The sequence below is a fragment of the Salminus brasiliensis genome, chromosome 6 (assembly GCF_030463535.1).
Source record: "Salminus brasiliensis chromosome 6, fSalBra1.hap2, whole genome shotgun sequence".
Classification (NCBI taxonomy): Eukaryota; Metazoa; Chordata; class Actinopteri; order Characiformes; family Bryconidae; genus Salminus; species Salminus brasiliensis.
In genome coordinates, this window is record NC_132883.1 from 35,290,244 (window position 1) to 35,316,009 (window position 25,766).

The following is a 25,766-nucleotide window of genomic DNA, read 5'->3' on the forward strand; positions in this document are numbered from 1 at the left end:
GATGGTACTTCACTCCAGGACTGGACACTCCAGCTGGTAAGACTCTGGAAATAAACAAAAAACCAGTCATTTATGAGGTTCTAACATGCAACTATTTGTCTTAGCATCATTAACAGATTACACCATTCCTTAACAAACATTAAACATTTGACGCATTCTTCATGATCATTAAATGAGTGTGAATGATTGACAAAATCTCACTGACTTCATTTAGCACTGTTGTGTTAATGTTTGTTTGGATGTGCTTTTTTGTCTCTAGTACATCTGCAGAATCGGAACAGTGCACAGAATAACGGACCGAGGGGATGTCCGAGTCCAGTACAGTAACAATATACGTTGGACTTTCCACCCTGGTGCGCTGACTAAGGTAAGCAGAGCCAGGCCCATCGGGACCTGTGCGCATTGAAGCCAGCTGATGATGGATAACTGTGGGGAACTCTAAAGGGAAGGCATGCAGTGTGCGAGGCTGAGTTACACTGTATGTGGTTTACAGCTGTGCAGTTTCTCTTTCAATTGAAGTGCTGAAGAAAAGCTAAAACATTTTTTTTCCTCCTCATGTACAATTGCTATTTTGAAGATATGGGGTGTCGCATTACAGTGACATGTGGAAAATCTGTTTATCACTGCTTAAAGATAAATTTACTTCCTGTTCAGGAGCGTGAAGTTATGAATTCTTCTGATATTTTATGTGTTCATACATGTATATGTATTATTTATAATATTAATAACATATTGGTGCATTTGTGTAATCTAAACACTGTCTAATTTTACTGACCAAACAACATATCAGTCAAGATATTTTTACACAATTACAGAATTACACAATGATTCTGCTAACCCTGCCGCTTATGCTTTTCCCGTGAAGCCTGTTTAAATCCATCATAAACATAACATAAATACATGGCCAGCGGATGGCCGGTTTATAAGACGTGCACATGGCCTGTACACTCTGTTTAAGCGATTAGCTAAATCCTCAGCCAGCTTCAGCCGATTGGTGCTTAAAGAAGTTACACAGTCCCACAATAGAGTCTTACCTCTAGATGCCCTGTCTTGTCTGCTGAATCTCTCTTGTCTCTCTCTCTCTTTGTTTGTTTGGCTCTAGGTGAACACATTTGCGGTAGGTGAGCTGGTGAGGGTACTGGATGATATTGAGAGTGTGAAGAGACTACAAGCCGGCCACGGAGAGTGGACAGACAGCATGGCGTCTGTACGTTCCTCAAGTCAGCCCTGCATACACATAGAGACACACACACACACATTTGCGCTTTTTGTGTTGACGCTGCATCTGCAAAGAACACTGTCACTGAAACAGACAGCATAATTAAACACCTTACTTCTTACACACGAGAAAAGAATCACAGTCAGATGGCAAGTTTGACATGATTGAGTTCAACAGCTTTCTCTTCTGCAAATGTAATGCCATGCTTTTCTTGAAAATACATTCTCATGTGTGCTTCCAGTTCTAACATTGGACTGTATTAGTTTAATAATATGAACAATTTGACAAGTAATTGGGTGTTATGTACATGAAACAAAGAGAATGCTGATCTATCGTTTTCATTGTGTGGCCAGCAGGACAGCAATAATTTTTTTTTTTTTTTTTTTTTGTAAACTATTCATCTGATGCTTTTTTGTCCATGTTCTTCAATCTAAATTGACTGTAATTCTTACTAAACATTTCTTATGATTGCTACTTATATAGTTAATTCCTTTTCTGCAGGAAAGGTTTAAAACAGAAAGGTGTTAGTCTTCAGATAAGATGGGCGCTGTGCCTAGTGTCCCTTTAAACAGGCTTAGCTGCTCTAAGATTGATCCTGCTTATTTAACTATAAATAAGTTATTAAACTTGTATCGCCTGTAGTCTCTGGAACAGGATGTCACAGGGGCTTGTGTTCTCTGAAAGCTCTTCGGTTTTAGGGAATTGCCACTCACCACACTGTACTTCTGCAGTGCTTTACCTTTATGCCTTAATCCTGTACGTCCTGTGCTGCCCATGGAGCCATAAAGGCACTCTAAACATGTAACAGTTACGAAACTTGGATAAAAGGCCTCCTATCTTAAGTTGCCGCACACTTCTGTTGCCTCTAAAATGGCATGTGCTGTTCTGGCCCGTGGCTGAGATTAGCTGTGTAAATTGATTTAGTTTTGAATGATAATGTGGTAACGTTGAAAAAGACAGCAAATATGGGACTAGGCACTGCAGCAAGAAATGGAACTAAACACTGGGTCAGGTTTCTCATTCATCAAGATAATAGTCCTTACGCACACCTTGGTGACTCGTGTGCGTGTGTGCTTTTGTGTGTATGGGTGTGTTTATCAGGCTCTGGGTCAGGTTGGCAAGGTGCTGAAGGTGTATGCAGACGGTGACCTGCGTGTGGCGTTTGGAGGACAAACCTGGACCTTCAATCCGGCCTGCCTGTCTGGCCAACCTGGGGAGGTGGATGCCAATCTGATGACTGCTGAAAACCCCAGCGAATCAGGAAGTAAGAACTTGCAGGAAGCAGCTAAATGCCCCACCCCCTTCTTTTAAAGACACTCCCCCCTATTTTCAGCATTCTGCTTCGTTTAGTTTGTCGTGCTCTGTTGTTTGTTTTCATATCAGCATATACAGATTGCTCTTTCTCTGCACTGTTTTACCCCCGACCAGTAACATCATGTTTTCTCTCCACCTAAATTTGTAAATTCATTTTTTTAGCATACTAAAAAGCCATGTTTGTGTGTGTCTCTCTCTCTCTCAATCTCCCTCTCTCTCATATTCATAAGCACTTGCATCCCTGGAGATGGTGGGACCTTATTGGTGCTCCTGTCTATTATAGTTTTTCATCAGTGTGTAGTGTCTCCATGCCAACCAAGCTCACTCTTTTTTTTTTTTTCTTCCTCACATGCATGACACAGCACAGTGTTAAAAAAGCACTTGTGTAGTGTGGGCCACTTGCTCATGGTGACATTTTGACTCATTCTGTGTGCTATGCTTTTGAGCTGTGAGAAGATAAAGGTTGGATGTGAATTGAATCGTCTGTCTTTATCTTTCCCTCATTGTCTCTTCCTTCCTTTCCTCTTCCTCCTGTTCTGTGCAGGCACAGTCATTTCAGTCCTGGAGAAGCTGCTGTCACAGTCCACGGAGCAGGATAACCCCGGGCGCCTGGTTATCGAGGCTGCACACGGCAGCGCTGCCAAAGTCCGGGAGCTGGTTCAGAAACATCCCGACAAGGTGGGTGACCACAGTGTCACAGCAGCCACAGTCCCTTGCCAGCTTTGAGGCGAAAACGTTTGAAGCTTAAATTTAGATTCAGGTGCTGGCTCCCAAAACTTGAGGTCTAAGCCTAGCTTTCTATGACTGTCAAGAGCATAATGATATGTAATAAATGCCTTCATGTGAAGTCGATTGTGCCTTTCATCTATTTCACTCTAATGTGGTCTAATAATCTGCATGTTTGTCTATAAAACATTGGGAGATTGCAAGTTCCTTCCCGGGCGATTCTGCAGTCGTCTGTAGCAGGAAATCCAAGAGAGTTAAGACTCAGTGTTAACGGAGTTTCCACATGTCTTGAAAATCTGAAAAACTTGGAAAGACTGGTTTCCTAGGTATGGAAACTAGAAAATTGCTGGAAAATGTCCTGGAAATATTAGTGAGATCCTGGAAAAGTTGAGAAATAGAGCTACTGATGTTTTACTTATTAAAGTGTGCAGTGCTGCACCGTCATGTGGACAGATACATACACCGGCATCATGTCTTACAGTGCTTATTGTTATAGATATATAAGGCACTACTCATTATACAAATAAACAGGGGGATTTGCATCCTATTTAAAAAAAGGCTTGCATGTCATAATATGTGTTGTATAATACACTCATTGTATGAATGTGTCATGTATGGAAGTTCTGGACATTTAAAAACCCTGGTTTAGCTTTCCCGTGTTGATGTGGTGGCATGACTTCAGGTTGGCAGCATGCAGCATTGTGTGTACTAAGGAGAGATATAGCTGGTGGGCGGAGTTTGCCACAACTAATTTGAGGAGAAAATCAAGTTTAATAAATAATAAATAAATAGATAAATAAAAGCACAGCACATATTTACAGGAATCCTGCTATTGAGTATTTAAACATATTAATATAAAATCTAAAGTATTTAAAATATATTTCTATAATTGGCATTATTCTCTTGGAAATCTCTTGTACTACGTGCATACGCCTGGTCTTTGTCTGGAAAGCTGATCCTCGGTGAGCGAGAGTAATAACATTCATATGCTGATTGATTGACTGTTTTATGACTTCACAGGTGGACATAAAGAACCAGGGAAAGACGGCCCTGCAGGTGGCTGCGCACCAGGGCCATATGGAAGTAGTGAAGGTCCTGCTTCAAGCCAACAGCAGCATCGAAGCGAAAGATGAGGATGGAGACGCAGCGCTGCACTACACAGCATTCGGGTGAATATTCAGCCCTAATCCTGTTTTGCATTCCTTCAAATGCACCCAGATTCCACGCTCCAAAAAGCAGAAGGGCAAGAATTTTTGCATGCTCGTCTTGGACCATAAAACAAAGACCTAAACCTAAAATTAGCTCTGGGTAATTTTATACTGCATAACCTTGTGATCACACACTTGAGAGCATAATATGGTGCAGTGAATGTTAACTGAAAGACCTCCTTCATCCAAATGGGTAATGTTATTAATGATAATAGAACTCTAATATTAATACTAGACTTTCAGAGGGGTGGAGGGGACATGTCTCTTCATTGTTTGGTCCCCTCCCAATAATTTGGTTACTAACCTATGTGTTTTTGCTTTTTGTAGTTATATTTTTTAGACTACTTTAGCTTAAACAGAAAGGATGTTTTGTTTAATACATATGTAAAGCCACATTTGTCATCATGTTAACGTTCCTGAGCATACAAGGCTCATGGGAAATTCATCCTTCCTGAGGGAGCTACAGTTTTCTGTGAGATAAACTTTTTCTGCTGGTCCAGCTCTGGCTCAATACCAATAACCACCTTAAAGAGTATTCTGCAACATGCACTATATAAACAAAAGTATTGGGACATCTGCACATTCATTCTTCTAAAACAAAGGATATAAAAAAAGAGATTATTATCCTGCTTTTTTGGAGTAAAGATTTTGGAGCATTGCCGAATTTGATTGCATTCAGCAGCAAGAGGGTTAGTGAGGTCAGGAAGGTTCATGTTTATCTGTTCCAGAGAATCCTATTCTATTAGTAGTACTTCTTTAAGGACTAGACAAGTTGTGTAACTAAACTAAAAGTAGCTGAATGCACCCCTTAATTAGAAGGGATGTCCACAAAAATTTGGACATAAAGTGCAAAAATTCAAAAAAGATCAGAAGTGATGTGTTCTCTTCTTTCAACTTGTAATTAGTAAAAACTCATTTTCAACCAATTGCAGCTGTTTGATTTTTGGTTCTGAGTCCAGTTATAAGACCATTACAGTAATCATTCCTGCTAAAACTGAGATCAAAGTCCATTGGTACACTAAGGTTACATCCCAGTTCTTGAGATTTGAGGGCTCTCCAGATATCCAGATAGGCAGCTAGTATGTACCTCTCGTTGTTGATCCCAAATAAAATAAAAATAATCACTGTTTTATCTTTATTCAGCTGCAGAAAGTTTGGTGCCGTCCTCAAGGCACTTATAATGTGCGTCAAGGGGGCAGAAGTCATTTGGGGAGAGGAAAAAAAAATCTAGGTATCGTCTGTATAGCTGTGATAAGGATCTGGCCAAGAATCCTACAACACTATGTAGAAGTCAAATAAGAGTAGCCCGAGAATCAAACCCTGGGGGACACCACAGGTCACTGGCATGCTCACAGAGACATATTCTATTTTGACAAAGTAGTTCTTGTCTTGCAGGTATGATCTGAAACATCTTAGCACTGAGAATTCAGTTTTCAAGTCTATCTATAAGAATTGCATGGTCTGTGGTGTCAAAAGTCGAATCGAGAATCAGTAGAACTGATATTTGTCCAAATAGACCCAGTTAGTTTAAAAAAAAAAATCATTTTCTCAATTTTTTTTTTTCGAGAAAAAGTACATTTGAATTAGTCATTACTTAACAGGCTTTACAACTGCACTGCAGTGATCTGAACATACACTTTATAGACAAAAATATTGGGACACCTGCCTATTAGTGTTTTTCCTAAATCAAGGGTAGTAAAAACAAACAAACAAAAAGAATGTATCCTGCTTTTGTTGCAGTAACTGTCCAGGGAAGGCTTTCTTCTAAATTTTTTGAACATTGCTGTGAGGATTTGATTGCTTTCAGCAACAAGGTCAGGATGCTAGTGTAACTTAATAACCTGTGCACTTTGCTGTGAGCTGTGACTCACATTTTTACGTACTGCAGATTGGATATGTTCAAATTCCCTGGCATGTACTCCTTGTTCTTTCTTGTTTCTTGATAAGAACCAGAATGGGAGAGATTACAAGCTGAGCTTTTTTTGAAAACAGATATTACTGACATGGCTGTAGTTGCATGGTCCCAAATAATATCGGTTCACTTGGTTACTTGATACTGCAATAGACTTAAAATAGGCAGTTACATGGGTCTAGATACAACAGTAATTATATTCAGGTATTTATAGAAAAGATAATATGGTCATTAAGACGTCAGTCACAGCACTGTGGTGATACTGCTGCTGCTGAAAATATAATTTTAGTAAAATATAAAGTCTCCATGCATGTTAATAACTGATAAATTGCACATTCTTAGTGTATCACGTCCTTGACACTAAAGCAGCTGGGTTCTGCTCTGCATGGAGCTCCCTGAAGCTACACTGCCTACATGTGGCTGTGGATAAGTATTGAACCTTACACCGCCTTTTAAAAGGTGTATAGTGATATTTGAGAAAAAAAAACACTGATGTCATTGGACAGCTGAACGCACTTTACTGATAGTGTTGCCAGTTTTCTTAGTTCAGCTAACAGACAACCACCATGACTAGCATTGCTCTGTATTGCAGGAGAGGGAGGGTCATTCTGTAGTGACTCCCGCCCACAGATGGTCGTGGCATTACTTGGGATCAAACCAGTGATCTCTCAATGATGAAGCCAAAGCTTTGAAAGCTATGCTACCTGGAAAACCCCATGACATTTTAACAGTGAAAATAAAGCTGAGTCACAAACAGGATGTGGTGTCAGACTTTAGCACTGACTGACCTGCTGCTGAGTAAGAAAAGTGTGACACGAAGTATGACTAAAAGTCAAGTGTTTGAGGATTTTAGAGTGGGGACTAGGAATAGGGTAGCTCAACTAACAGGGCCTGTCAGATAATCTTTGATTCAAGTCATTTTAAGAAAGTCATTTTACAACTTATAAAGTAATAAAATAAAATATTTTACTTCGGCATTAATTAGCAGCATATCTTATGAAAACAAAATTGTGTGGCAGTATTTTCATATTGATATTGGCTGATACTTTAAGAGATTTGGCTCGGATGGGGGGGGCAAAATAACTACATCAGGACATTCTTAGCTCCACCAGTGCTGCAACATTTAGATTATTTGAGAGAGTTTATTCATTTAGATTATTAACATTGAGAGTGTCTGCTGTATGAGTTTAAGACGTGTACCAGTGGTTAATCAAATCAGTAAGTGGATAGTTGAACTAAAACTATTAATCTATGAAATATATTAATATTATGATGTTGCCTTTTTAGCCCCCTACAATGGATAGTGTAGTGAATGATTACACCTCCCCATGGAAGACTGGGTTAGGTTTCCTGGCCATACAACCACCCCCATTATACCAATAAAGAATACCTGCATGATATCATCAAATTCCCTTCAAACAAGTCCCTCTGAATAGGATCTGAATTGGTATGAGCCACTAACTCTTTTGTTCTGGAGCTTCTTAATACAGGACATTACTGATTGGTAGTGAAGGTATGGGTTGGGGGATATCTCAGTGGTGTGATGTGCAACATTAATAGTGTGAATATGTGTGTGGTGGCTGTGCAGGAACCAAGCGGAGATAGCACGCCTGCTGCTGAGCAAAGGGGCCAATGTCAACCTGCTGAACAACTCCATGTGCACCGCCCTCCACATCGCGGTCAACAAGGGCTTCACCGACGTTGTGAGGGTGCTGACCGAGCATTCAGCCGACGTTAACTTGCAGGTGCGTGAGATCACACACTAGGGCTGTGCTTTCCGACTAATTCCTTTTGTGATGCAGCATAGCAAATGTTTGAATAGTGATTTCAGTATTCCAGTACTGTAATCTGGGACAGCTAACTGAGCATTCTGTTACTTTTCTCACACGCACACGTACACAAACCCAGTGTCTCTCCAGTACCGTTTTGGAATGTGTTAAGTCATGTTAGTCATGACCTTCAGTCTAACCAGACTTGTCATAACACAGTTCTTGTCAGTACTCTACCACCCATAGCCTCACTGGCCTGGCTACTCAATATTGGTTTCACACACAAGCTGTGCCCTCCTTGGCTCGCCAGCCAGAGGAGTGAAATCTTGCGCCATTAAGACCAATTAGGCTGTTGTCCGATTGTGCTCTGGGTCTTTGCTGGAGCAGAGCTTTTTGCGTTGGTGCAGTAGCACATTGCTGAGCTGGACACACTGCCGAGCTACTCTGTGTTTGGGCCCTGCGCTCCACATTTTCCACTTGAGCTGTGGGAGCTCAGCTGGAGCGGAAAGACTCCCTGGAGGAGCCTTCGAGTACAGGTCCACACACACACATACACACACACACACCACTGTCCTTGACAGCACTGTGCAAAAAAAACAAAAACTAAATAAAACTCTCAAACACTGTCAATCATTCTCTTATGATGTTCATCAGGGGTGCACAGCCTGGCTGCTGGGGATGTCCTCAACTTGATGTACTCAGTTTTCAGAGAGGTCAAAACCCTGTTCCTAGATAAAGAAGTTGTTTGGCCAAAAATCAAATGAACATGATTGATCACTTGCCCTACATGCAGGCAGTCAGTTGTTTGCATCTGGTCTGCAGCAACATGTTTTCGGGCATAGATTTACAGAGATGTGATTGGTGACTGTGCTCGTTAACAGCGTTAGCTTAGCATTTTACATTCTGAAGTAAAGGGCCACACATCAGACATTAAATGTCTTGGCTGATAGGCTGCATCAGGGTGAGTGACCATGTTTTTTAATTTAATTTGTTTTATTTGGTGTCCAATAACAGTGTGTCAGTTCAAAATGTAACATTGTGTTGTTAAAGATTAAAAATGTAATTAAATAGACAAATAAACAAACATGTAAATAAAAGAAGGGCATTTCCAGGGAAATGTACCTTTTCCACTTCTATGAAATTTCCTCAAGCTGATTTTCTTGAAGCCTAATGGCAATGGTGATTATTTTTATTTAAAAGATTTCATGAATAATATCATACCAATTCCCAATAGATGGAGTTTCTGGCCAAACAATTTCTTTGTGATTTCTGTTCTAGCACCTATTCAAGCAGTATTACAAAATATTTTGTTTTAGTTTTTGCTCATTAGATTTTTTTCTCCATGAGTGGATTGGAATATATGGGGGAAAAAATGATGTGGACAGTATTGCAGTAACACTGTGCTTTATTTAGCGCCTGCGTCAAATGTGGCACTGCCGCACTACCATTTCCTTATTTGCATATTGATAAAAGAACATCTGCACTGAATAAATACCACTTTTCCCAGTATGTATTTCCTGGTACATAGCCAAAATGGCCAAAATGCAAAACAGTTGTGCCATATTAAAAAAAAAAAAGGTTGTAGCATAGCAGGTTTTAAAATACGCAATATCCTAGTGAGAATGCAAAAGCTAATATAATGTTCTTCCTTGTTTAACTGAAGCGGTACAGGATGAACTTATGCATTTAAATACAAAACTCTAGTATAAAAATTCCTCATACATGTAAAACCATATCAACCGTACCAAAATCTGACCTTAAACATTTAGAGCAACTCACAAAAAATATTTTATGCAAAGACTACAGAGAGACCATTTGTGTGTCTGTGTGTGAATATTTATTGTGTCCAGGCTTTTAATTAGCCTAAACTTGCCTTTTTATGTGCACTGCTCTGGAAGTACCGGTGAGAATTTCTTATCATAGGACTGGTTAACATTAAGAAAATCTACATTGTAGAAAATATTATTATAAAACAATATATATGTGTGTGCATGTAAACACAGGTGTGTCTATGCACACACATGCATACAAACACGGCCTCTGTGTGCTGGGTCAGCACAGTGAACTTTGCTGTTGGCGGTGCAGCTGCACTCCTCAATATGATTCAGCCGTATATCCAGTCGACTGCCTCCAGTCAGCATACATTTACAATGCCTCTCTGTTTGCATTACCGTTACACACACATGCACTTGATCTGCAAAAAGGAGAAGCAGCCTAGGAAAGCTATCGGATATGAGTGGCTAGTACTAGATGTGACAGCCACACTTGGACGCACATGGATACACACACTTCGACAGAAATCATTAGCAATGGCTTTCAGATGAATAACGGAGGGACTGAGGCTCAATCGGGTTGACTACAGTATGGCTAGATCAGTAGAATGTGCTGCAGGTATGCCAAGGCAGAGTATTACCGCAGGACATTTAAAGTCAATGTGTGTGAAATCACTCTGATGAGCCACAGAGAGAGGGTTCATTGCCAGATAGCTGGTGGTGTTTAATTTCCAGTAGCTAGCAGCTTTAAAAAGCTGATTCCACCAAAAACCAGGGTCCAGAACACTGGAGCACCCTGGTTAAGTGCCAGGGGAGATGTACACACTGGGATTGGTTGTTTTTTCTTTCTTTCTTTTTTTTTTTTTATTTTAATTATTTTTTTTATCAAATGGCTGCACTGGCTCTTAGTCCAAGCAGACAGATGGGGTCTCAGGGAATTGTGTAATGCGATTGGTCTCAGTGATGAGGCCGAAGGTCGGGTTGAACTGTTAAAATAGTTGTAAATGGCAGTATTATCAGTAATATAAAGGAGTTAAAAATAAACAAGCGTGATTTTTTTATTCACCATTCAATAAATATATCAAATAGAAATGTCCCGATCTGCTCCAGTGACTTGTGGTTAAGGGCCAATCCAGGTGTTTTTTTAATTGATCGGATATTGGCTTTTATAGCCCTATCCACTTCCGATCCTTGGTTTTGTTGTTGCAGAGCGCCCTCTGGTGTCTTCTAGGCGCCATTGACAGACATGATTTCAGCTGCCACCTGCTGCAGTGAGGAACTCGAAAATGACCCTTACATTGTTTGTTTGTAACCTTGTTAACAGAGCCTTATTTGAACTGAGAAGTGCTGTAACGCTGGCAGTTAGCGGCCAAAACAAGGCTAAAGTTGTCCTCTTACTTGAACTTTTCGTTCCACCTTAAATGGTGTAGCAGTTATGTTCTGCTATTGAAATGTACAAAGTGTAACTGCTGTACTATTTAAGGTGGAATGGAGTTAGAATTAGAGTTAGAATAATAAGCCTCGTTTTGGCTGCTAGATTGGAAGGTCACTGCACTTAAAATAAAGCTCTTTTGTTTTTGGTTTGTTCACCGAAATAAGATCACAAATGACATGTAGTTTTTGGAATAAGAGCAGAAGGTGGCAAGGTGGTAGTTAATGTGACAGAAAAGGATGATTTAAACCACTCTTCTGTAAAATGTTGTCTATATTCTGACAGTTGATGCACACACATTAAAAAAGGAATCACAGGCTTTGCGCTGTTACACCTAAGTTTTCGACAGACAGCAACAGCTATCAGTTCAAGGTTTAAACCCCTATACAATCACCCACAGTGATCTTAGAAAACAAAATAAATAATTTAAGAATTTGTTATTATAACTGTTCACTAAAATACTTACTAGAGTTAATTAACAGCATGTCTTACCTAAGTTGTGGGGCTATATTATTTATAGAAATTCAAAGCAGACAGTCAGCATTAGGTTACTCTAAACGCTTGCACTAGCCTAATTTGCAGGCTATTAGCTACATACAATATTAAAAAGTTCGGCTCTAATCCATACCCCTTGTTCAAGGGTAATATTTTAGAACTGTTTGAAGATATAAAAAAAACATGGCTACATCCACTAGTTTGTTTCAGGCATTCAGTGTCTCAAGGCAGTCTTCTCTCACTATCGTAGGACTCCTATGGAGACACACCACTGCATGATGCCATCGCCAAGGACTTTAGAAGCATCATTGAAATCCTGACTGTGGTGCCCAACATCGACTTCACTCAGCAGAACAACCGGGGCTTCAATCTGCTGCACCATGCTGCCCTGAAAGGCAACAAACTGTGAGTTCTGATGCTAACGCTAAAGCTAAAATGTAATGCTAATGCTAGAGACCCTTTACACTAAAGGCTCAGGTTAGAATTCATAGTTATTCATTGTTTTGTGTATACACACACACACATGCACACTATATGTCCAAATGTTTGTGGACATCCTTCTCTAATGAATGCATTCAGCTGCTGTTAAGTTGTGCACACACAGCTTCTCCCCAGTCCTTTTAGAGAAGTATTGCCAGTAGAGTAGGACTCTCTGGAGCTAAATATGAACCATGCCTAATGGGCTATTAAATGGGGTATTAAACCCCCCGGCATTTAGCTGTGGTGTAGGGGAACTATGTTCTCTGGAATGATGGTGCTCCTCCATCCAGTGCTTTTGGGTTAATTTGGGAGGTGGGGTGGTGACCATCCAGGATCCTGACATCACTAGTGCTCTTGTCGCTGAATTCAACAGCCTCAGCAGGATTGTGTGTATTGTGTGCATGTGTATATATATAAATATATAGTTATTCATTGTTTGACATATCCTTAAATTCAGTTGTTTTTTTAGATCAAAATTTCATGATGATTGGACCAATAGAAATGCTCCAAATTTATTTCATCAACTTCCACTGAAAGAACGTTTTTCCCCCTTCTCCTAAGAGAATCCAAAATGATTAATAACAATTTAAACAGTGATCAAATTTAGTGGTGGTGAAGCAGTATACTCAGTTTCTTTTTTATTTTGTTTTCTTGCTTTAATGCAGTGAAGCACTTTAGTTTTCTTTGTGGTTTGCTCTTGTGGATGGCAGTAAGAGAACAGGGGCACTTTAACCCACATTTGGAGAAAAGTGTGTCAGTCTAGCTCATGAGTATCATAAAGGCTTAGTGGATAACCCAGAGCTAGGACAGATGCTTAGAGAGAACACACGCACACACAAACAGATGGGATTTTATATTTATTTTTTTAATCTAAGAAATGAATTAGAGGTTATATTGCTTTGAATCTGATATTAATGAAGGATGATGTTAAATATGCTGGAGGCCTAAGAAACGTTTAACTTCATGTTCCTTTGGTGTTTTCCGATGTGAGGCCATTTTAGAGAATGCACACAATTCACTGTGACACTGATCTAATACCACAGGATATATTTAGTAGTATAAACTTATATAAGATTAGTATTCCTAAGGGTACACATGTATTAGTGTTCCTAATACTATACTAACTCCATTTACTGTGGAAACGGTGTCCTTCTGTCTCCTGTAGCAGTGGCATTTTTTTCTCGTTAATGTGTAGGAGAAGAGCCGTGGCTTTCCCGGTGATTAGATAGTGTGTTCTCCTGATGAATTTCTCACAGAGTTTGTGATTATGGGCCTGTGTGAGAGTGACTCCCACATCGCATCTGTTTCGCAAGGTTTCCTTCCCTCTCCGACTTTCCTTCTACAGTGATTCAGCATTCCAGGCAGACCCGCACAATGACTGGCATTTTTTTAACATGCTGTCTCACCCTCTTATATAATCGCCACGTAGACAATATTCCTATGGTTCTGGAATGGTACAGTGTGTGCAGTGTCCTGATTTTCTGTGAAGGTTAGGTGGAATACACTGGATTGAGACTTGAGAGTTGGAGTGTATGGTGTTGTGAGCTCAGGAGGCTGAATGTAACAGGTGTAACAAGCCTTAAGACTACAGGCTATCACACACCAGAACCTTTGGGCACAACCCACCAGAGACCGTAATGCCTATAAACTTCTCACTGCATTAAACCCAGAGAAACCCAGAGAAAGGTCTTCATCTTAAGTCTGTAGGCTAATCGGATACAGCGCCTGTTTTCATCTCCGCTAACAACCTATGGTAGTTGTTTTATCGTATCAGCGAAAACAGTGATTGTGTGAAGTTAGGTTGCTGAAAATCTCACGCATAGCTACGCCTCAACTGTGCTTCTCCTCTTTTAGCTAGCTGCAGTAGTCTCCTTTATTAGACTAAACTGATTAAAAAAGCTGCCCAAAACCTAACACACAGCTCTGCCTTGCCCTCTGGTGGAGTAGTGAAGTTAGACAGCTCATGGTTCTTCAATGTTAGAGCATATAATTTTAAAGAGAAAATTGCATATTAAAAAATTTAGTTTACTTTTTTTTGCACCCTCACCACACATTTAGCTTCAGAATCTTTATAAAGAACATCTAAACATTTGTTCGATGCCTTTATAAAAAATATAAATACATAAAGTCTGGACTGATATAGTTAAAAACAGTGGGGGGTGGATCGACTGAGCTCTGGGAATCTGTTGCAGCCAGGGGCCCTGGTTCTGTAAGTCCCCCAACCTAAACGTCATGGACAATCTAGATAGATCTTAAAAGAGCAGTGTATGCAAGGTGGCCAAAGAATTTTTTTTTTTTTTTTTGAAACAAAGGGGTTTCCTAGGGGAAAAGTGCAAAAAGCCCCTAAGCAAGAAGTGATTCTTAGCTGGCTATAAAAAAACGTTTAATACTTGCCAAAGGGAGTGTTAGTAATTAGTTAACTGTCCAGAGCCCCCAAGCTCTTGCTTCAGCTCCTTCCTTTTTTTATTTTACAATTGTAAAGGGTGCAAATGAAAAATTATTGCTTCATATATTAAAGAAATGAACTTTTACCCCTTTATCTATTTACAGTAATAGAAATCTTAACCAGGGGTCACTTTTGAACATCACTGTACATGGAAACCAACCTGCAAAAACAAGCCGTTTAAAATTACTCATGGGTTTGATGTCACAACCTTGAAAACATATGACCAGCTGTTTTGCCTTAAGCAGTGTTGCACATTCATTCGTGCTGAAGCGCCTTAAAGGCACAGTAGCAAAACAGTGTTTTTTTTTTTTATTTTAGGTATGTGGAAATGTAACATTATGACAGTTTTTGGTTATTTGATTATTTTTGGTCATTATTTCCTAAGATTGTTATTCTGCCAGTCTGGAATCTCTGTTGATTCTGCAGCATAAGACATTAATAGTGCTGAAGCCTCTGGAGGTGTCTGCGTTTTAGTTGTCCATTGTTCCAGACAGCCACAATTAGCCTTTTATTTTATCAAGTAGCGCAATTGTGTCACTTACTGAGCATTACTATGAGGGATGCAGGAGTCAGAGGCCCTAAGTGTCAGTTGGGACACGGCCCATCTTTTAAGCCCTCCAGATGCTCTTGTTTCAGTGCCTCGGACATTTTTACACATTTTGTTCAGTTCTGCGAGAATTTTGACCCAGATTCTTTCATCACATTGGCACAGTTAACTTAAGTCGCCAGGGGGCTGAAAAGCGAATACTGCCAGAGTCACATACGCTCTCACACACACACATACCAATGTCACTTGCATTACTATAGCACAGTCTAGATCTTGATAAATACATCATGTGCACTAGAACTCTCACTTATACATGGCCTTAATGTATGTAATCGCAGGCTCTCACTGTAGGGTGAGGAACACACACATTCAACACACACAGCCCACAGCCACTTTACCAAGACTGTCCCTGGTTCTTGTACTCAGTGCACCCTGCAGTGACAGCTTTTGCCTTGTATGGGGAGAACGACGTTGAGTCCTCAGAGGGAGGTGTGGAGAGGGGGGGGTAGAGAGAGAGAGAGAAATACTGACTCTCAGGCCAGAAGAATCATAAAACAAATGGCAGATTTGTTCTGGCAACTGTCATATGTGCAGTACCACAGTTTAGCAGCTTTGCCCTGGCAGTCATTCGCCTCTACATCAACCAAAGAGGGCGCGAGAGAGAGTTATTTACAAAAATACCAAGCTGTATTTTCCCATAAATACACACTTGATCCTTTTATTTATTTATTTTTTTGTTTCTTCATACTTTTGCCTGACGTTCTCAAGCGCCTCTCGGACGTGTATTTTTAGTCCTTTCTTCTCTCGGCCCATCGGCATCGGTGGTCTTCTTTACGATTTCTTTGTTTATGTATCTTGCGTACCCACAAAAACCCAGTTGCGCTCCAAACCAGTTCCGTGGATTCTTCTCGGTTGTTGCTGTTTTCGGCCTAGCAGGCGGGGGGCATGCGATTTGTTTGTTTTCGCGTGGAAGGTATTTATTCGTTTCAGGGAGGAAATGGGGAGAAAAACAGAGGGGGAGTCCCATTTCTCATTTTATATGTGGGAAAGAGGGAGGATAAGCTGGGGAAGAGATAGAGGAGGTGGGGGTGAGGGGGGTTGTGAGAATCCCATCTCCTTGTAGCTGCTGCCGGTCAGAGGGCAGCTGGACATGCAGGGAAACGTAAAGAAAGCAGAGTGTTTGCATAGCTGTGTGCAGTGATGGAACATGCCACTCACAGCATGTGACTATAAGGGGCGGAGAATTAAAGACCAGAGCTGTCGACTTATGACATTTGCATGGGTGCATACTATAAAACTCAGGATCTTTACATGATGAATGCTAAAAGGTTGACCACCCTTTTGACCAGTATATGATATGTTTTAGTTTGGGCTTGATGATTTAGCTGGCTCCGCCGCTGCACCAGTATGACCAGCATGACCAAACATATCCACCAGTATGTCCAACTAGTCCGTCAAAACACAGCTGTACAGGTCAAACCAGCTGACTTACCAGCAAAAGGTATATTTTTACCTGGACGACCTTGACTATCAACGAGCACCAGCTACCAGCAGAAGCTTTTTTTTTGGGTGGTGGTGGTGGTGGGGGGGCTCATTGATAAACATAGATGAAACTCAGTTCAGTTCAGACTGTTTACTGTGTCTGTTCCTGCAGCCACTTCAGACTGGTCTAAACACTACTGTATGAAAAAAGTGTGGCTATTATTATTATCTCTGTGTGTACATATCTGGTCCTTCCATAAACATCACTGTTGATGTTTCCAAGAATCAATAGATGATGTACATACAGAGACCCCTACTACTGCTATTAATAAATATTAAAACCATTTTTGTTTATTTATTTATGTTTATTACAGACATTTGAGACAATCCCTGTGGCTAAAGCAGCTGTAGGGGTAGTAGCTTTGGAATCAGAATCAGATTTATTGGCCAAGAATTTGTTTCCGGCTGTTAGTGTCTCTCTAGTATTAACAGTATACAGCTACTAATTTACAGACAATACACAAAATGCAGAGACTATGCGAGGATTATACTATATTCAGCTTTGCTGTATAAAAAACACAAAAAACACACAGTTCCAAAAAGCTGGGTTGTAAATCTGTCATTTCTCATTTCACCACAGAATTATGTTATTATTAAACATTATTGCAAATGTTTACAAATGTTTGCATCTGAAGCCATTCCTCTTGGGTTCTGTTCTGAAGCCACTCGGCAGTTTTAAAACAGCCTGTTTCACCTGATTTACGAGAGCTTAAATAGCTATTATTTTACTTCTGTTCTTTTCCAGAGACCTGAAACTGTTTAGTCTGATGTCTGAAACCTGACATGACGGTCTGAGGATGTCTTGTATGAATGTACACAAAATTTTGACAGCTTTGGGAACAGGCACCCACATTCAGCTCATCAGTGGAGCACAACACCAATGCTTTTATTTAGTTTGGGGGGAAAAAAGTGTTTTGCTATGGTTTGCGTGACATAAATTAAAAATTTACCCTCAGAGGGGGCTGTTGCCACAAAATCCCAGCTAACTATCACCTGAACTCCAGCTAAAACTCCTCGGAGTTCGCCTCCCTGTTTCAGTCTTCCAGGACATGGTCCATACTATTAAACTAGGGGATAGGAGCTTTATCCAGAACAAATGACCACTCATGCCACCAGTGTCAAAGGCATGTTCCCATTCACACATACACACACAGTGGGTGACTCCAGTAGCTCTAGAGTAGCATAAACACACTCTCACTCACTGAATATATACACACACACACTCGCACAAAAAAAACCCCACTTACTATTAGAAGTTGGCCTTTCTGGAATTCAAGGTGCCTAACCAAACACGTACAACCTATTTTGATGCACATGTTCACACACACACACACACACACACACACACACACACAAACACATACACACATTCCTCTCTTCTTCCAAAATAAATACATTATGATTGTGGAATGTAAATGGTTGGCGCCCTAGTCGAAATATTGCTCCAGTGTTCAGCACTACTAGACATCACACCACTGCTTCCATTCTCCTCTCTCCCACATTCACCTTTAATGTTGCATGGGGGAGCCAGCTTGTGCAGTGGTGTGATGAGTGGGGGGGTGGGGTGGTGTGGGTAAATGATGGGGTTCGGTGGACCTGGAGGAGGAGTGGATGGAGGTGAAGCCGTCTTTCAGCGTGCACCTGCTAGCAGTGAACTGTGGGGGAGGTAGGGAGGTGGGAAGATTGATGGAGTGAGCATTGAGTAGTGCTCCCACATTACACCCTCCACCACACACACAGTGTCAGAGCCTATATATAGGCATGGATCTACTACCTACAGTAGTTATAATTAGATTATCTAAGTCTGGCCCTAAACTTAATCCGAACCATAACTTCAGTAACCAAAAAAAAACAATTCTTTTTTTTTTCTTTCAGTTTTTTAAATAAAAACACTTTTTAGGTACCTTGCACTGTTTTCTCAGGTGTTTGAGGATATTTTCTACTGAAAACACTCAAACATATATGGCAGATATATAATATATAAGATATATAATACAGTGTGCAGAAGGTGCACATGGCTAAAGCTGGTATTATGTCTCTTATCTACACACATACCTACAGTACTAGGCATTCCTCTTGAATGCAAAAATAACAACATTCTCTGCCTTATTCTAATGACTATTCTTAACCTTATAATTATTTACTATTAATTATTAACTTAATAAATTGCTTCCTCCCTCTATTTGGCTCTGGCAGTGCAAGTGTCACAATGTTGCCTTAGTTGTTAGTTAGTCGATTTAGTTGCCACTAGTACAAATATTAAGGGCAGCTACATGTGGTCAAAGCCCAACGCAGAGTGATTGAACACATTGGTAGTTGTTGTTGTTGTTGTTAGTATTATTAAATGAACAAGGTTGTTATTGTCACAACAATAACAACCCTCTTATAGCAAGCTTTTGGACTCCCTGCAGAGTAGATCTTGTCTATGCCTCAGACAGCCTACCAGACCATGCCAGATAGCTGACAGATAAGCCTTTAACCATTGCTTCATTGGTTCTTGCTTATTGGTTTAAGCTTAAGAGCAGGGGTGAGGCCCAAAACCACATTCTAACTCTTTCTAACTTTTCTCTCTGGTATAATGGTTAAGTCTGTTATTGTGAATCAGAATAATCAGTCACACTTGAGAGTAACATGAGAAGAAGCTAGTTAGCTCGCTACATGTTGGCAGATCCAGCTAGGGAGAACGTGTGTTATAGAGTATAATTAGTAGTACTGATAAAGTTTTGGTAGTTTGGCAGCTATGGTTGTGTTGTGTAAGACAAGAAATAGAAGCAGGTAGAGATATATGTGTAAGGAACAATGTGTTGTACAGACCTATGAAATGAGGACATACGTTTAGGAATGAGACTGAGATTCTATGCTGATAACAGCCTGACAAACAGGTGTGTAAAAAAAATGCTCTTTATGTGCATTTTATAACACAAGTAATGTTCCCAGTGTTTACTGCTCCACGATGCTCACGTCTGCTAACTGCTATTCATTTGAAAGTGACTTGATTCCCTTTGTTTACAAACACATGAACATCAGTTAATGGAGATTTTAGGCCACTAATGCCAGTATATGTTGGCCATGTGCACATTTGGCTGCGATACAGATATTATGAAATGTACAAAACACCGATTTGTAGAAGGTTAGAAGTGCAGACATTTGAGCTCAGTAGCCCAGTGCCATTTAACATTCTGCTCATTCTTCAACTTTTAATTATTAGTATTAAAATAAATATTAGTAGTAATTATCAGAGATACCAGACCATTTGCAAGATTGAACCTCTGGGTGTGGGCCAAATCCCAATTCAGTACATTTTATTTTAAAAATGATTAAGCTTTAAAGTGAGATTGGATAATTGAACCATTTATTGAACAAGTGCGTCTATAAGTATGATATCATGCACACACTACTAAACACCCTACTACCCCACAGGTAGAAATACATAGCTAACTTCTGATCTAACATCATCACACAGTCAGGCTACATGTATTACAGAATTTGGATCAGAGACAATTTTTTTTCCTTCTGATAGCCAACCTAGCATTTTCTGCTGATATCAGCCTGGTACTTATGCCAATATGCCACCTCTAGTAATTATGATGTTTACTGGTTTGCCAGCTGGCTGTTTGTACATGCATGCAAAAAAGGTACCCTTGCACCCAGCTTGCATTTCTGGTATCAACGGTTTTGACCAAAGCAGGATGGGTACCCCTTGAGAGTCTTGGTTTCTTTGAGGGAAGTTTTCCTTGCCTCAAAGTCTGTTATTGTGGATCAGAATAATCAGCCACACTTTGAAGTAACATGAGAAGGTGACATCAGGTGCAAGTTAGTTAAGGTAAGTGGGTCCGACATGGAGACACTGAGGCACGTCTGTCTGATTGTTGATCTTATCTGTTACACAGCGCTTAAGGGATGAATTTAGCTGTGTCTGTCTATGTTTGTGTAGGAAGAGCTTAGTGATTAGCTCCAAGCTATTAATGGTGTGTCCCAGTGGGGCCCGTTTGCTCACTGGTGGAAAGTGTGTGTAGAAACGGGCAAGCAGCTGCATCACATTCTTCTGAAGCATTTCAGAAACAAAACAAGTTACTGTGGAGGCCTGTCTTGCCTGTTTGGGATCAAGAAAGTCGAGGTTGTCGTAAACATGGATGGCATGATAGAACTGCAGACACACGCGCCCATACTTACATATTTGTCCCACTGTAGTACATATACTTTATTGTTTAGGAGTGTATGAAAAATTCTTACACTATCGTGATGTTTGCAAATGCTGTATTGAATCTCAAAAACACAGTATAGATTTTTAATGAACAGTTTTAAGTCGACTGCTAGAATAAGTAATGGCGCCTTGAGGACACCAGATGGCGATCTGAAGTCTGTGGTTAAAAGAAAGACTCTGCTTTGGAATTAAAAAAGCAGATACCTGATCCATTACAATATGCATGGATCTGCCCCGATCACTGGATCGGATCAGGACATCCCTAGTAAGAACAAAGTACCATATTTATGATATTTGGCTGTAAAGAAGATGGAAAATAAACCTGGAATAAACATGGAATGTATGATTAGTGCACCCCTTTATAATAATAAACGTAATAAAAGACATGTTTCTGGCCAAAGAAGAGTCACTGTGTTTGTGTGTGTTTGTCTCCTATGTACTCCCCTACTGACAAATACACACAAAAAGCCAGACGACGATTAGAGTGACTTATGACTGTGTTAACCTAACCAGAAACATACTGTCCAAGAACACACACATATGCCCTAAGCCCTAATCTGCTCTAATGTAGAGTCCCCTCTTACATGTCCTGGTGATCAGATTTAACCACACTAACAGCTGGACTCTGTGTAATCTGCTGTGAACGGGGCAGAGGTCGGTCATAACTCAGACCAACACACACACACACGCACACGGAACTACTGGTCGCAGAGTAATTAGAGTATGGATTCCAGATCTGGCCTACCAGCATCAACATGACCTCGGCTGAACTTGAACTGCTTTATCAGAACTGTCTGCCTAAAGAACTGCCGTTAGGTATTGAATGCGATCATCTATTTTTCTTTTCCCACAGAGGTGAATCTCCATCGCCGCAAAGTAGTACTTCACATGTCATCACCGTGACATGCCTCGTGTTTATTGTTCTGTATGCGGAAACTGCAGCAGATGTCACACCTCCTTTAGTTCATGTGAAGCTGTTTATTGACTGCTGTGTTCAGACTGTCACTCAGGGCTCAGTCTCAGTGCATGTGTGTGTTTGTCTCCAGGGCGACGGAGATGATCCTGTCTCGCGCCCGGCAGCTTGCTGACGTTAAGAAGGAGGATGGCTTTTCCGCCCTTCACCTGGCCTCCCTCAATAACCACAGGGATGTGGCAGAGATCCTTATAAAAGAGGTAACACATACACGCGCTGTGCATGACCTGTCCAGTCTGCTGCAGTTAGAGGCCCTCTAGTGTTACAGTGCTGTAGTATTTGAATGTATTGATGTAAGTATGAACTTTTTTCAACCTAGAGAAGAATCATTTGACCATGCATTGAACCATTTATGCATTCAAATGGGTCTTAAGGTGTCCATGGTTATTTATAGAACCATTTAGTCTCATTCACCGATATCTTCCTAAGAATTATTTATTCTTAAATTTGTTTTTGAGAAAAGTCCTATTCAGTCAGATTCACAGCCCTGTTTTTATAATGATGGGTCCTATTTTCTTCGCAAACAGAACAAATTCCAATTACGAGAGCGTTGGTGAAGGTCAGAATTTTTGAGAAAACTGTGGAAGTGGGATTTCTCCTGTTTTCTACAAATGTATGAGCCATTGCCCTGGGTTACTGCACTAAAACATCTGCATTGTACTCCTCTGGTATTCGCAATTGTACAAAGATGCATATACTACTCTGTAAACCAGATGTAGGTAGTCTCAGTTTCACCCTTTATACAGTTTTCATGTCCGGGCTCTTTTTGCTACTAATGACAGAATGAGATTATTTTAACGATTTTAGTTCATATGGTCTAAGTAGATTCCACCTTTAACACACACATTTGCTTGTGCTGTAATCTCTTTCCCTTCCATCTGTTCTCAGACATAATGAGGAAATTGGACAAACAGTTCAGTCAAAAAGTGACTGCTGTTGCTACAGATACATGAAAACAAGCTCCCACCGATACACATTATACAAATAATAGTTTGCTAATCAGTGGCTGCTAGCTTCTATTCACAGTTAGCCCTTTAAGCATGTTTGGTCAAGTTATTTATTTAGTAATTTCTTTAAGTAGAGGGTGTTTGAGCCTGTGGCTGATTCAGCAGCACTATGGCAAAGCCTTTTTTCAGTGGCTTCCAGTTAATGCATGCATGAAATACACAGTTCTGTCTGTAGTAAAAAGTAATGGAAGGTAAATTGCCGATGAAAAGGTGGCCTGGGTCGTCTTGATTAATTACATTAATTACCTCTCTTCCAGGTCCAGTCATGGTCTGTGTGTTTCAAATAGTCACTGCACCCTCTGGTGGTGGTATAAGGACAGTGCTTCAGCTCCCTTGTTTTACTGTGTACTGAATACACACTCCTTGCTGTGCACAGCACTGTAAAAAGCCTGCTTTTACCTAACTTTATTTCAGTTTGTATTATGAATAGTCTGCAGTTGCTTACTTTACTTTTTTATTCATTATTTTATAATACAAGTGAATTACAGTTCTAAAGATTCATTTATTTCTAATATGAGATATAATAGGTTGTGAAAATGCTTGGCTGCATCATACTTCATAACTGCATTAGTCTTGGAATGTTAAAATCAATCATTTTCAGGTTTTCACTATTTTTGTATGTGTTTAGACAAAATAAAATTGTGTCCTCAAAAAAGCTTGATTTGTGTTTTCCACTGCAGTGTAAACAGTTCCTCCAATCATATTTGTATATTCAGCGATCTGTAGGTCAGAGATTTATGCCCCTGGTGATAAAGCTTAATCTCTGCTCTCTGCTCATCTTTATCATGTTCACTTGTGCTCCATAGGGCCGCTGTGACGTCAACATCCGCAACAACCGCAACCAGACGCCACTGCAGCTGGCAGTGACGCAGGGCCATGTGGCGTTGGTGGCGCTGCTGGTGGCGGAGGGAGCAGACGTGAACGCTGAGGACGAGGAGGGAGACACGGCGATGCACACAGCTCTCAGCCGCCAGCAGCTCACCAACACACTCAGCACCAGCGAGAGAGAGACATCCGCATTGTACAGCCGGGTAAGAGAGAGAGATAGTTTCAAGGTAGGGTAAGGAGGACGGGGAGGGAGAAAAGAGGAGAGTGAGAGGACATGTCTTAGGACTGGAGTTTTTTTCTAATAAATGGGTTTGAGTAGAATGGAACTTCTGATCAATATATAAACAAAACACCTTTTTACTGACTTTGATACTTCTGCTTCTAAACTGTAGCCGACAAGCAGTGCTGTTGGCACTTTTATGCCTTTATTACAGTGAAGCGTGAAGGATGAGCAACCCTGGCCTCCTCTGAAGGGCACAACCACACACACACACACGTAGCCGTAGAGTTTGAGGGCTGGAATTGAGCCAGAGCCAATAGAGAAATGCAGCCCTATGTTAAGGTGGCCAATTCTGCTGTTTTTCTGTGTCAGCAGAAAAGTGTGTGTATGTGGAACCTAATTACATTCTGGCTAGTCTTGGTTTTTACACCCATTAAATATCGTCTTGACCCATCAGCTAAGGTAATTTCTGAAAACCTCAATGTGCACATAAACTGACACACGCTCTTGAATAGACCCCTTTCACATTTACAGATTCTCACTTTCGTCAATTTCTGTTAGCAGGTGATTTTGTTTCTAGTCAAACCAAAACAAACAGCACAGTACAGCTTTAATGTTTAATCAGCTTTAATCTTATTCTTACCTTCTTATGTAGTAATTTAGTGAGTGAGGAGGTGAATGTATCTTTAGCATCTGACCGTGACTATTCTTTTCCTCCACACCCCGATAATTGGAGATGTTGCATTAGCAGTGTAGAATTCAGACCTGGGAGATCTTAAACTAAATTAATCAATTTTGTTTAATCAGTGAAACAGAACATGTTTCTTACCATTAGGTGGATATATACATATGTGTGTGTGTGTGTGTGTGTGTGTACACGGAACAAGTGAATTGAAGTCTCCGTGTCAAAAGTGGTCTTAAATGAAGAACCTAATTTAAAAAAAAACATTATTGTCAGTGGTTGGTCTTGATTAAGATTTTTTTTTGTTAAAACGATTTAACTGGTATTGTTCTGTTTATTTTCACCTGCAGAGGCTTGTAAGGCCCAACTAAAGTAGAGTTAAGTAAAGCTAAATTATATGTTTATCTTTAACACCCCCTATGCAGCTTTATGCATTACTTTCCAGTGGCGCTGAATAACTGAACAGATTCACGAAATATGATGATTCACATGTTGTTTCCCCACACCCCACCCCAACATCTGACTGCAGTAACTGCTAAAAAGGGCTTCTTTTGAAGTGTAATACATACAACATAAATAAAAGTAGAATGTTTTGTTTTTCCAGCAAACTGCCTCCAACTACCAGATGCTTAGAATTGTCCAAGTCAGACTGTTGTGTCTGTCTAAACATAGTAACTGGCTGCAGAGCTACATTTTTATGAAAGTTTGTGAAATTCATTTTTAAGTGGAGATTAATCGGACTTTGCTTTTGTCTGTGTGTAACAGCTGAGCAGCTCCGGGTTGTTGGGGAACACAGAGCTGAATGTTGGTGCCGCTATTGCCTGCTTCCTGGCCCAAGAGGGTGCTGACATAAGCTACGCCAACCATAAAGGCAAGAGTCCGCTGGACCTGGTAACGGACAGCACTGTACTGCAGCTCCTCAGGAGCTTCTCAGAGAAACACCGGTATGTACTAGTCCAAAGTATTACCAAGTATTGTGGCAGGGGACTC

At 40.4% G+C, this 25,766-nt stretch overlaps 1 protein-coding gene across 3 annotated transcripts in view; it reads left to right on the forward strand.

The window, feature by feature from the left end:
* mib2 (MIB E3 ubiquitin protein ligase 2) overlaps positions 1-25,766 on the forward strand; it is a 72,677-nt gene that overhangs the window by 41,391 nt on the left and 5,520 nt on the right. For all 3 annotated transcript variants that reach the window (XM_072682199.1, XM_072682197.1, XM_072682198.1), the window contains exons 7-16: positions 260-367; positions 1,103-1,207; positions 2,321-2,483; positions 3,078-3,211; positions 4,280-4,428; positions 7,968-8,124; positions 12,098-12,252; positions 22,113-22,239; positions 23,853-24,077; positions 25,542-25,720. In XM_072682199.1, coding sequence (XP_072538300.1) covers positions 260-367; positions 1,103-1,207; positions 2,321-2,483; positions 3,078-3,211; positions 4,280-4,428; positions 7,968-8,124; positions 12,098-12,252; positions 22,113-22,239; positions 23,853-24,077; positions 25,542-25,720 — 1,502 coding nt within the window. The remainder of the gene's footprint in view (positions 1-259; positions 368-1,102; positions 1,208-2,320; positions 2,484-3,077; positions 3,212-4,279; positions 4,429-7,967; positions 8,125-12,097; positions 12,253-22,112; positions 22,240-23,852; positions 24,078-25,541; positions 25,721-25,766) is intronic.